Source organism: Tympanuchus pallidicinctus, unplaced genomic scaffold, assembly GCF_026119805.1.
Source record: "Tympanuchus pallidicinctus isolate F22 unplaced genomic scaffold, pur_lepc_1.0 scaffold16, whole genome shotgun sequence".
Taxonomy (NCBI): Eukaryota; Metazoa; Chordata; class Aves; order Galliformes; family Phasianidae; genus Tympanuchus; species Tympanuchus pallidicinctus.
This window is the reverse complement of record NW_026294679.1, coordinates 23407769-23421081: the sequence shown is the minus strand read 5'-3', so window position 1 is coordinate 23421081 and position 13313 is coordinate 23407769. Positions and strand designations below refer to the sequence as shown.

General features: G+C 44.4%; 1 protein-coding gene across 5 annotated transcripts in view; it reads right to left on the bottom strand.

Moving 5' to 3' along the window:
• P4HA1 (prolyl 4-hydroxylase subunit alpha 1) overlaps positions 1-13313 on the bottom strand; it is a 28227-nt gene that overhangs the window by 4133 nt on the left and 10781 nt on the right. For 2 of the 5 annotated variants that reach the window (XM_052677508.1, XM_052677504.1), the window contains exons 6-13: positions 12800-13039; positions 11912-12102; positions 10475-10651; positions 6567-6637; positions 3565-3664; positions 2765-2818; positions 819-884; positions 257-325 (exon numbers count right to left, since the gene is read on the bottom strand). In XM_052677508.1, the coding sequence (XP_052533468.1) occupies positions 257-325; positions 819-884; positions 2765-2818; positions 3565-3664; positions 6567-6637; positions 10475-10651; positions 11912-12102; positions 12800-13039 (968 nt within the window). Of the gene's footprint in view, positions 1-256; positions 326-818; positions 885-2643; positions 2702-2764; positions 2819-3564; positions 3665-6566; positions 6638-7752; positions 7824-10474; positions 10652-11911; positions 12103-12799; positions 13040-13313 lie in introns of all 5 variants that reach the window. The other 3 variants (XM_052677505.1, XM_052677509.1, XM_052677506.1) reach the window with 3 other exon arrangements.

Here is a 13313-nt window from a genome sequence, read left to right as displayed (position 1 = left end):
ATTTCTTTGCTATGGACTGAGACTCTGATTTACTTCATGTCCAAAACGTGACTATGAGCCAACATGCAGCAGCTCAGAGGGTCCTGGAACCACCAGTACAGCTCCAGCAGCTTCACCTGTAAGCACGCTGTGACCAGGGCTCTTTTCCACATAAACTCACTGTAAAGCTTTCTTTCCAATGTTCAAACATACATGCTTTATGGTTTTGTGCAGGTGAAGAGAGGATAGTTAAACTGGACAATAAACCCTTCCTTACCTTTCTAGGCCAAACGCTTGCTCCTACTTCAGGAAAGACGGTAGCTCCCCCTGCTGACACGTCACTCATCTGGAAGGGTGGGAAAAGGCACAGGTAAGCTGCAAGCCCCTGCGTCCCTCAGATGTCACATTTTAGTAAAACAAATAATTCAGCAACTTATTTTATGTCTCTCACTTACTGATCAAAGGCTGCGTGATTAAAAACATTAATTCTAAAACCCACCCGTTTGGTTTGAAGTGCAATAGCCCCGAATGGTAAGTGCTGAAATGTCATGGCAATGACTGTGCTGTAAATCTTGATGCAGATATAAAAATGAATTGGCAGTCAAATATTTTAAATTGCTACTGAGCTCTGAGGGAAAAGAACCTCCTTAAGCACTTAAGCACAGGTAAGAGCCATGACTTACAGGTAAGGTACCTGTATTTGTTACTATGAGGTGATGGCTGCCTTCATCTGCAAATCACTTCAGTTTAAACAAAAGTAATGAAATAATTCAGCTATACAGGATGTGCAATGACAAGACCTTATTGGCAAAAGCACATGGCAGAAATGTATCACTTACATAAAACAACCATGTAGCAATTCTGTTGCCTGTTCCCAATTCTTTAAAAGCATCTGGTTCGTCTTTCTGTGAATAAAAGCAAGCAGTTTTAACAAGCATTTCATTTTGATTATTGAGGAGCCAATGACAGACAGCTGCAGAGCCAGCAGTGGACAAATTCATGCAGAAAAATTTCCATTCACTCTAGTCAGGGGCAGGAACTGAAGGTAAGTGCACCTATTTAGATAAGGCATTCAAAATGCTACAGGACACAGAAGTCGTGCCCAAGTTGCTAAGGGGTAAGAACAGCTGTACCATCTCAAAATTAGTATACAACTCCACTTTAGAGCCACAAGGGTAATTATTTCATTACAGCTACCTCAGCCTTCTCATCCTCCCCCAAGAGGAGCACCAATGAGGGCAGCTCTCCAGCCCCAGGCTCAGCCAGACCCAAGTGAGCCCTGCTCCCTGCTGCTCCTCTGCCCTCACCACTGACAGCCTTCTGCATCCTGCGCTCCTCCCTGGCACAGAAGCTTTTGGAGTGCCACAAAGAGCCTCCGTGAGCGATTCATTCGTGCTGTACTGCGGCCGCAGAGCACCCATGGCAGCCACTCCTGAAGCTTTCAACAGGACTAAGGTAGGTGCATGCCAAACATGAGTGTGGGGCTGTGCCAACAACAGTGCAGCACTGTGTTCAGAAGGGAGCACTTGATTTAAGGAACAAAGCCCCACATTGGGGGGGGTATGAGCCAGCTTTTGTCACACCTCTACTTTAGTAGTTGTGTTTGTTGTTTTCTAAACACGCAGAGCCCACCTCCTGTCTTATTTGTGTGCACAATAAAATTTCCAGCAATCAGTATTTCAGAAACTAACCCAAGCATTTCCAAACAGAAACTGTTAAATCACTTGCAATGCGTTTGCGCATGTGCTTACAGAGCAGAAATTCTGATTAATAGCTGGTGGCTTGGATTCACAGCATAAGGATAATCTGAAAGCATTCAATCACAAACAAGTGTGCCCAGTAAATAACCAACTGAATTCAGCGTAATTATTTCCAGCACTCTGAAATTTAAGCTGGAAGAGAAATAAGTTTTGAATTTCAGTCAAATAAAAGGGGGATTGTGTGATGAGAACAACTCAGTAGTTAAAAAAGAAAAAAAAAGAAAAAGTAAGCCTTTTCCAGTTTAAGTAGTCTGTCAGCAATCAGCAGCTAAAGAACAATAACAGAGAGCACTTGAACAATTTCTTCAGCAGCACAGAGCATGCCTGCATCTCAGCTCAGGCAGAAGTGCTCTCTCTGTATGGCATGGCCTGCACGGTAAGCTGCAATGCAAGTTTTACTACACTGCCTCCAAAACTTTCCATCTAGAAAAGGGCATCAAGCTGTCAGCCCTGCAGCCACATCTGCCTTAACCGCACTGCAGACCCCTGTGTGCCAGCCTCAGTGCATGGATGCACCATCCTCTGTGTGCCAGGAGAACAGGATATACACTGAGCAGTTTGACTGTATGTTCTTCAGTGGCTTTACATTGCCAGTGCCTTGGTCAACCTAAATTCTAAATGTGGTTCCAGTGTAACAATAAAGCCAGTGCCCTTTGCTTTGGTAAGAAGTGTCTGTCATCTCCTTAAGAATAGCTCCTTATAAATTTTGGTTTTGAAGAAAACCCTTGTTGCTCCACGATGTCTGAAATGTTTCTCAGTTCAGCTGGTGGTTTAGAGGGCTTCTCCACTAGCACGGATTAGAAAAGTTGAAGAGCTACAAAATTTAATTCACGATAAAGAACACAAGTTGTGCCACAGCCAGGAGGCCCAGGCTTCACCAGGTGACTAGCTCTCCTCCATCTACTTGCCCGTGCAAAGTCAAAGTGGGGTTCATACTGTCCTCCCACTCCATAATTTGCCACCTGAAAAAGAGAAACACAGCACTTGTGAAGAAGAAAGAGGTGGAGACAGGAAGCAGGACTTACCCTTCCAAAATCAAAATGAGGCTCATATTGGCCTCCTACTCCGTAGTTGGCTACCTACAGCAAAAGGAGAAGCACAAAATCTAGTAAAGCTACTTTATCCAGACAAGAAAGGTCAAGAATTTGACTGTCAATTACAGCCTTTTGATAGATGGGGTTTCATAATTAAGCTATAAGAAATCACAAGTCTCTGTCAGATGAAATGTACCATGCTCCTGGAAGCCACACTGGCTTTATTCACAAATTAATCGGACTTCACTGAGACATTCTTTTTCACACCAACGAGTCCCTTCCCCGTCCTCCAGGGCTGAAAAATACTTTTTCTCTGTAGAAACATTATTGGCAATATTCCTTTCCAAATAGCTTGTATCATTCAAATCTAAATCACTTTTTGACCGCTATGTCATTTTCACATCTTTTTCTCCTCTTCCTTGCATCTACTGTCAATTTTCAGCTTGGTGCTTGGACATTTTATCACTGGGAGGCTTGAGGAAGGGCTCCACCAGTATAAATAAAAAGAAATTACATTCATTCCGATAAACATTGTGAGCTTTGGTTATTCCCTGCAGCAGCAACGAACTATTTCACACTACAGCAAGTGCTACTCTGCAATGACAACTGCTTCTACCTCCCTGTGAAGAATAACAGTCATTCTTCTCCTGATCTTAGATCCAACCAGACACCAACTTAGCTGGCCGCGGATGTAATGAGCGTCTGTGACGACCTCCCAGACAGGAGCACTGTTCTACATGCACTGCCATCCAAAATGAAGAGCACCATACTTGTGGAAGTCAGTCACTCACCTGAAGTTCCTCTGCTGTGGAGACATCGAGCCCTGTTAAGTCCTGTATCCTGGTGTTAATGCGAGATACCACAGGGCTTTCATATCCAGACAACCAAGCACTAAGTGGAAAAAAACCAATACATGACTAAAATATGGTAGAAATAGCCAGTAGGCTATCAGTGCATGTGCTATATTTGGGATTGCTTCAAGTTTGAGAATATCTTTTGTTGCTTGCAAAAATTTGGTAGGTCAATCAGAAATATTTCCAAGAGCTGCATACAACAAATCTGTTCTGGAGAACACTTAGGATCCTGGTTAAAGGCAGCTCTAAACCTAAGGGCCTTACTCCCCACATGGGACCATCAAGTGATGCAAGAAAGGGTTCCCAACAGTGACCTTTGGTTCAAGCTGTGTCTCTAAAACAGGCACACTACAGTTCTGCTCTTACCCGTTCCAAACAGGTAATTTAGACCGCCCATTTGATGCAGCAGTTGGGAAAAGAAGAAGTAAATTACTTTAGCATGCACAGGTTCTATGTGAACAGAACTCAGCTCTTCTACATGTCACCATCCACTCACAGGTGAGTGCTGTGCATTCTGTCTACTCACGTTACTTACCTGTGCAATGATACTAAACATCATTATGAAAACAATTAAGTAATGCGTAAAACACTTTCTTTCCCCTGTTGAACAATTTCTACTGAAACAGCCTATCACAAATTTGGTATTCAGAACATTTGAGGAAGTGATTTTTAAGGGAGAAAAGTATATATATATTTTTATAGATATGAAAAGTCAGCCTCAGAGTTTCAAAGACATCTTTAAACATCTTCTGTTGGTAAATCAGGCATGGGCGTACCAACATCAGCATGCCAAGGCTCAGCAGTGGCTGCTGCTGCTTTTACAAGACTGTTGGACCGAAACACCTGTGCACAGTGCCTGGCTGCCAATAGCATCATAGATCTGCTATAAAAGTGAACTCTCCTCGAGTCTACGATAAAGATTGGTTTGCTTTCATCTAAAAATTTGTATTTAAAAAAACAAAACAAAACACCAAAACGTTGTGTTGGAGGAAGGGTAGCATGACACGTGACAAGACACTGACACAGGTTACAGAATCTCTACGAGCATGGATTTTTTTGAAAGAAAAAATGAGCCAGATGTAAATGACTTGCACAAATACAAAGATTCATCTGCTTCTGCATACTGTTAGTATGTGTTAGAAAGTGTTACAACGCAGCAGCCTTGGAGGTCAGGAGAAAGCAGAGAGCATTACATGAACCGCTTCCCAAAGAAGCAGCAGCGATGCAGAGCCATGCTTCGCAGCCACATGCAGGCAGCAGCCACAAGCACCGCACGCCCCACGCTGAGTTCATGCCCAGCAGCAGCCCCTGGAGCCCTCAGCCTAGCGTACCACACAGGCTTTAAGAAAAAAAAGAAAACAGCACCCTTCTGTACTATGCTGAGTATTTACAACTGTAGCGGCTGCCCTGAGTCCTTCCCTGTGGTGAACACTGCTTCCTTCATAAAGTAGAACTACAACACTTTTTGAAAATGAAATTAATTGTCCTGGGGTACAAAGGCAGCCTGACAGGTGAAGAACCCCGGGACCTGTCATCAGGCCATCCAGCATCAGACTTCACTCACTGGAGGATGTCCCGGCTCAAAAGACAGCCGTGAGCAGAGCCGGTGAATTACAGAAATGTTAAGAATTATTTCTAGGAGTGCTGAGCTCATGCTGCAGGATGTGTTTTTTCCTTCCTCCCACCATGAGCCGGCTTTTAGCAGTGCTTACGACTGCTGCACACAGCTAGCCACGTTTATGCACCACGCCTGTATGTCTGCATCACATCTCTTCTGACACAGATTTCAACAGCACAAAAGCTTTCTGCAGCACTAATGTTGCATCACTCGGAAAAACGCAGCCTGCTGCCCAGAGCTACATGACACATGTGGGCCTATGTGCCCCCTGCACAAGTCAGCCTCATACTGGGCATCACGACGGCCGTGTCCTCAGCCACAGCACAGCAGCACCACAGCAGAGCATTTCAACACTGCTACTGCAGCAGTCATTGTTCACACAAAACACTGCCTTCCCCATTGAAAAGCTTTCTAAAATGTATTTATCTGGGGGGAAAAAAAAAAAAGAAAGAAAAAGTAAAATGTTGGAGAGGTAACAAGTAACAAATAAAAGCCCAGCCTGGTATTCCTGAATTGGAAACTTTACCACCCGATACGGGTGGCTGCTGGGAGGAGAGGAAAAAAGCAGCCCTTTGAAAGCCGTGTCAGATCCGTGCTGGCGCTGCACGCAGCACAGCCTGCCCTGCTCCGCGCCCTGCTGGCAAGGTGCCCCTTTCACACAGCCTGCCACGTCCCACACCAACAGCAGTCCTCTCACAGATGAATGCTGTCATTTCTAAGAGCGTTTGCTAGGAAAGAATGTTTGATGAGGGAAAGCAGTCGGCTATTAAAAAAATAAAGCAAGCAGTCTTTTTGGTTTTCAGGAGCAATGATTCATCTGTAATCCAAACCAGCTCCAGCAGCCCTAAAGCAGGAGGACACTTCTACCAGCAGCTCTGCGCGAGTGCAGCCAGCTAGCACTAACAGCACAAGCTCCTCACGCTCCTTTCCAACAAGCTCTGGCTCGCACTACTCACTTGGATCACAGCAGCACAGCGATGCCTTGCTTTACGCAGCACGTACCAGTACTGAAGATTCGTGGTACAGGTGAGAGACACACAGCCTCTTCCATTGTCAGGGTGAGCAGAACATTTTAGTCATTAGCAGCACCAGGCAAGGCATGCTAAGCAAACTTGGGAACCCCCATTTTAGTTACCACTAACACGTAGAAGTATTTTCTATCTCAGGTGGCCGCTTGCTTTGTTATGAGACAGCTCAGTTAGAAAGACTGAAATTAAAATTAAAATTAGTCCAAGTTTGCCCCCCATTTAGAGATGAAGCAGTACAGCCACAGAACAGACTTCCTTGGACTTGGAGTACCTTTGGGAGACGTTCCCCTTACCTCTTAGAGACTCTGTAATGTGCTGTGGTCAGTTTCCCAGTCTCGGGGTCATGAACAGTAGCACGGCTCAGCTACAAAAAGAGAAAGGACAAGGGCTTACCCACCTAGCAGGCTGCTTTTTGCCAAGCCACAGGTGTTTGAAAGGGTTCCGATTGGTCTGGATGGTATGCAATGCTCTTAAATTAGCAATATTTGAAGGGCAACAGAAGCTGTAGCTGCCACGTCCAAATCAAAACAAATTCGTTGAAAAAATTTGGTTAGATTGTCCTTTCACTTTTTTCCTCCTTTTTTTCCCTTTCCTTTTTTGCTGTAGACTACAGACTTTCTGCAAAAAAATGTATGATGCTGAGTTTCACAGACAGTTCCTCTTCATGCATAATTTTAACTCCTTTGTGAACTTAGGCTTAACACAGATGGAATGCGCGGCCAATCTTTAACTACCTCTACTGAAAGCGGGAGGGAGATTGGGGCCACAGTTCCTTTCAGAAACAGACAGGCTTTCTCCTGAAGCAAATTTTGGAAAACATTTGTTAAATACAAGACTTGCACTACGTTATAGACGAAGTGAAAAGAATCAGGAGACCAGCTAAAAACCAAGCTTGCTTTCTGCCAGATTTGTGCTGGCAGGAGGCAGAAGGGCCCAGGCAGGAGCAAGGGGCACTCCTGGGCACTGATGCTGTGTGACTAACAGACATACTGCAAGTGCCAGTTCAGCTGCCACCACATGGCAATGACCTCAAGCACCTCTCCCACGTGTGAAGGGGCTTCAGGTGCTATGCTAGATTTTGCAAAGGGAAGGAGGATAATTTTTGGCTGGTGACAACAGCAAAAAGAAAGAGAGTACTAAAATCACCGCAATCCACTGAAAGTTTTGCAGCATTAAATGTTTTTGTATGCTGAATGAGATACCTGCTTTTGGCACAGATCATCACTTGAGAACACATATTGAGAAGGTGACCAAAAAAACCCAAAAAAACCAACAACAAACAGAAAGCAAACACTCCTTCTAGCTGAAGGAAAAGACTGAGAAACTCAGCAGTAACAGCCTGTTACAGGATCTGCGTATAATAAAGTGATGGACTACAAAGCCAAAGTTGTCTTTATAGACCACCTCCTTTCTTCCCATAATGAGCAGAACCTACGTACTCATTACAGGCCCAAAACATCTGGCATAGAGCTCTCTTACCTTTTGCTAATTCTGTAATGTGCCGTCTCCAAGGCTCCTGTTATGGGGTTTGAAATGGTGGCTCGCCTCAGCTGTGAAGCGAACCATCAGAACAATTGCATTACAAAGCAAATAGTGCATCACTGCAATCCGACCACTCAGAAGCCTAAGGGGAAATGTCACACAAGCCTCTATGCAGACCACCCAAACCACCCAGTCACCTTTCAAGGTGGTTTTTCTTTTACGGAACCAGGAAAGAAAATTGTAAAGCTGTGATGGGAAGGAGGGGGACCCTCCCATTTTATTGGAAAGAGAGTTGAGGAGAGAATTTGTGTGTGGTTTTCCTGCTTGTTTTTAAATGTATATGCGTGTAGATACTTTTTTGAAAGCAGTAGAGAAGATCAGCTTTTTCAGGAATCAGTGTTGGCACTTCTGGAGCAAGAGCAACAGCTGTCTGAATAAAGCAAGCTGGAAGCTTTCCTTTTCTTCATACTGCAACAGCTGCTGCAAGCAACACAGTTTTGGGACAGGTGTACAATCGGTCCTTTGTTACTCTGTCCTGCAGTGAGTTTTACAGTTACATTGAATCCAAGCAATGCTGTGACACTGTATACATGAAAGATGAATAGAAGCCCACCTTCTGAATATTTCTGTACTGAACACTCTGCACACTTCTTTAACAGCAACTGCTAGGAAAACCTACTTGCTTTGTCCATGGACACATTCACATTTTGTTCCCAGAGCGTGAACTCCCAGCTCAAGGCTTTGCCCTTTCCTCTACTGCACTCCATTTACCTGACACTGTCCCATCTGTGGTAACACCGATTCAGATTCCTTGTACTGCAAAGACACTCCACTGTTCAGAATGGAAAGCTTCAGTTGCACAGCTTACATTTTGGAAGAAGTTGCACATTTTGGTGAGCTCTAGGCACAACACGGCACACCAAGTCCCACACCAAACACAAGTAGCATTTTTCTCTTGTTAAAGGAAACTAACTTCATCAAAGCCTCCCTATCCCAGCTGACAAGAACAGGTGCCGGGAACTCTGAGCAAACAGCTTCTCATCCCATCCCACGCAGACACATGTAAGAATCAAGTCACAGATGTTGACTCCAGACAGAGTCCCAAAGCTGGATGCTAAGCCTCCCTCCAGCCAGCTCATGGCAGAGCAACACAAGGCTGGGCACAGATCACACAGCAGGATCTTCTGGGAGGCAGCGACAGCAACATCCCCGGGATCAAGCCGGGGACAGGCCATGCTTCTGCCTTAAAAATAATGCTCCTGCTGCATTGGTTTCTGAGCTCTACAAAGCCTTGGCCACAGGAATTACATGGAACACTAACAGCATTAAGATTCTACATCACTGAACTGCAAATCTGCAGTCTTTGACATGAGCCAAACATTTGACAGGAAGAACATCTTGGCAGCTCTTGAAGTTTAAAATAGCCACGTGTTCAGAGATCCATTCAGGCTCCTATTTTCCGTGCTAAGACTTATTTCTACATCATCAAGATATCAAGTCATACTTCACAGCTATAATGCCAGGTTCTGCAGCAGCAAAGGGGCTTAATCACCAAGAGGCAAACAACTGGCCTTCAACCTTTCGACCTGCAGCAAGGCTGCTGGCAAATGTTTTATGGGCAAGTGAAAAGAATCACTCGTACCTCCATATAGCTCTGAGTGTCACCTCAGAAACACAACACATCAGCTTTTAGGAAGCTTTAAAGTCCACTTCAGGCTACCTAATATCCAGTGTGGTGGCCAAGGGCAGCCTCACCTGCCACGTGTTCAGATTTAAGGCACCGCTAGCTTACTTTGCAGCAGATGAAGCTAAGTGTCCTGTACTTAATGAATTTCTTCCCTAATCTTCATTTGCTCAGCTTTCTCTGGACAATCAGCCGTTCAGGCTGGAGAAAGGAAGCAGGAAAATTATACTTAGACAACTTCAAATCTTATTTTAGAAATAACTGATAACTTGGAGAAATTGAGTTATTTCCTTATATCTACATCTTGAATGCACACGATGCAGTCACACCAGCTGGATTCAGATGGCAACTCAGTCAGTTCTTTGTTTATCTTGGACACTCCTGTTCACTCTGACAGCTGATTTGGCTTGGAACCAGGCCCTCAGAAACAAGAACCTTGGAATCCAGTTTCTGAAACAGAATTTGAAGAGCTGGAATTCTGAATAAGCAGCATAGCAGCACTGATAAGTCTTGCCCTGCTGTAGCTCTTTTATTTGCAGGTAACTTCAGAGCCTGGGAGACAGAAGTCATTTTTATATTTCTATACTGAATGGGCCATTCATTACTGTCTATAGAGTAAAGTGGCACTCCAAACCAGAGGAATGCTTTTCCCTAGAAGGCTCTCTTATCCATGTCATAATTGTGGCAAATCAACAAAAGAGGGAGAGCCTATCTGATAAGTATACTTCAAGGCAGCCTAGCTGCAGTATGTTTGTTTTCTGTCATATAATGCTCTCCTCCTCTTCTGAAACAACATGCACTGCAACTGTCTGCCAGAAGAGCCTAACTGTTGCCACCTGGCTTTTAATTACACAGGAATTCCAGCTTCCCCCTCGTCTCCTAGAAAGAGTGTCACCACAAGCTGTAAGTGAGAGAAGCAACACGTGAGCACAGTGCACACAAATCCGTGGTCAAGAGAGACAGTCACACACACTCACATAGAAAGCCACACGTGGATTTACGATTCCAAAAGGCAAGGAAGTGTAAGGCATTTACCCTTGGCTTTGCTAGTTCTTTCACAGTTTCAATCTCTTCATCAGAAATGATATCAAGAAAGCGAACAATTCGAGGCTTGTCCCACTCATCTTCCTGTTTGACAGGGCCCAGAATGTATCTAGGATTCCTGTTTCCATCGTAGTAGCGGCAGAACAGTCTTTTTTGTCTCCGAGGAGTCTGAAATCAAGGTGGAATGAGATAATCAGAGAGCTTCCATTAGCATCTCTAAGAAACATAAAGATGTCCTGAAAACAACAGACAGGAACAATTCCCTTTAAGAGATGCTTTAAGTTTGTCAATAGAATAATTGAATCATTTTATTTGGAAGAGACCTTTAAAGGCCATCTGGTCCAACCCCCCCTGCAATGAACAGGAGGACACCCACAGCTCCATCAGGAGCTTAGAGCCCTGCCCAGCCTGACTTTGGCTGTCTCCAGGGCTGGGGCACCACCACCTCTCTAGGCAGCCTGTGCCAGTGCCTCACCACCCTTATTGTAATATATTTCTTCCTTATATCCTCTGTAAATCTCCCCTCTTCTGGTTTGAAATCATTTCCCCTTGTCCTATCACAGCAGACCCTGCTAAACTGTCTGTCCTCTTCTTTCTTATGGCCCTTTTTGATACTGACAGGCTGCTATGAGCCTTCCCTTCTTCAGGCTGCACAGCCCCAGCTCTCAGCCTGTCCTTGCAGGGAGGTCTTCCATCCCTTGGATCATTTTTGTGAACACACCCCAACAGTTCCATGTCTCTCCTGTACTGAGGACTCCCCATCTGGATGCAGCACTACAGGTGAGGTCTCACAGTGCACAGCAGAGGGGCAGATCCCCTCCCTCGCCCTGCTGGCTGCACTGCTTTGGATGCAGCCGAGGATACAGTTGGCAAATCAGGCCCAGCTGGCCAGTTTACATATATGCATACATACATACATACATACATCCCAACTGGCATGGCAAATATGCCTGGCCTACATTCCTTGTCAGCTGGATCTGGTGGAAATATTCACATAATTTCACCCCACGTCAATATCAGTACAGATTTGCCCATTTTATCCCCTTTTGGCTGTGATTTTGCAGAATTCCAAGATTAGTCTCAGTGAGAACTATGGGTTAAGCTTGTCAGTCCTTTAAGCAAATTAACGTTACTCTGTAATACTGCAACAAGCAGTATTTTACACAGTCCTACTAAAAACAAATTTGTCACTAAAGAAACACCAGTTCAGTACAATTACTTAGCGTGTCCAAGCTAGTCAGCAGTAATATTCTTTTCCTATTGGACAGAATGGAACACGGAATAACTCCACCACACACACCAACCCTCAGCTTGACACACAAAGCCACCTGCTGTAACAGTTCCTCGCTTCCACGCCACACACAGATTCTGGACATTGTTTTGTTACAGTTGGTTTCATACATTTCAGAACAGTCTATTCCACTTTACCATTTTGAGACCCTCCCCACGGCACAGCATTTCGTACTTCCTTCGCTCAGGCAGGTAATCCTTTTTCTTAAACTCAGTTTCCTTCTCTGTCTGGTCTTCTGCATCTGTACTGGACTTATTGGCTTCCTTTTCTTTGGCCATGATATATTCAAAATACTTCATGTTTCCGTTTGCTCTTTGATGCTCAGGATCTGTTGAAAAAGAGACAGTTATCACCGGCAAAAGAAGTATTCAGAAGAGACAATATACAAAAACAAAAGCAACAGATGCTCCTCAAACAGAAATCAGAAACATCTATTCTGGTCTGAGAGTATTCATGGGATAACTGAAACTCCAAACTAGGATGGAAGAATGCTAGTCTGCAGCACACCCAGTAACAAAGAACATGACCTATCAAAGCAAAGCTCAATTCATTCACACTTAAGAAAATAATTACTGTGAGGCCAGGATCCGCAGTACATGCAGGTTTCCAAGCACAATAAGCAGGGTTTGGCCACCCAACCCAAGCAGAGCAGGAGGGACGAGGAAATCGCAACGGGCAGGCAGGGCTGGAATAGCATGACTGGCTTCAAGCTTAACAGCTTGGGAATTAATATTTCTGGTGACCAAGGTTTTGGCAATCATTAACCCTAAAAAAACACTTAAGCTTCAGTTCACTAATTAGTGCTTCTCACTGGCCTTCGATATACAGATTATGTTTATGTTCTTCACACAGTCCATCAGAGGGATATTTACAGAAGCACAAATTGTTTTGGTATTTCATTTTAAAAAGCCTGTAGACAAGGCAAGAAATCAGTAAGACCAAGAGTTCTCAGAACAAATCCCTGGGTGACACCTGCACAACCACAGGGCTACATCTTGCTGAGCCTCAGCTCTCTCCTGCCGTACCCAGTTCGAGAAGGCGCTTGGTGAGCATCATTGCTTTGCTCAGATCCCCCTGCTGATACACAGCATAACTCAGGTAGTCCAGAATATAGACTTTATCTGCAGAAGACACTTCTCCCTCATCCAGCTGTTTCAGAGCTTGCTCCATCCAGAGCTCAGTGTGGTAGTAATCAGCCTCTGTGTACGCAATCTTTCCCAGCTCAAAGCAATCTTCAGCTGTTAAAAAGGATTTGTGCTTTACCCCTGTATTTGAAACAAAACAAAACAAAGATTTTACACACAACACTGTACTGGATCACTCCTCAGAGCCACATTCAGCTACTTCCTGTTCTTCAGAGCACCATTTATTTCTGTTGCTGTTGTGGTCTTTAACATCTCCCACACTGCAGTGGCTATTTGTTGAACATGCAGTTTAAGTGTTTAAAACCTGCAAACCTTTAGCAGAAGACAGAAATGGTTACGTGCAGTTTGCCATTGCCAGAATACCAGAAACTAGCTAAGTGCCTCTACAATTTGT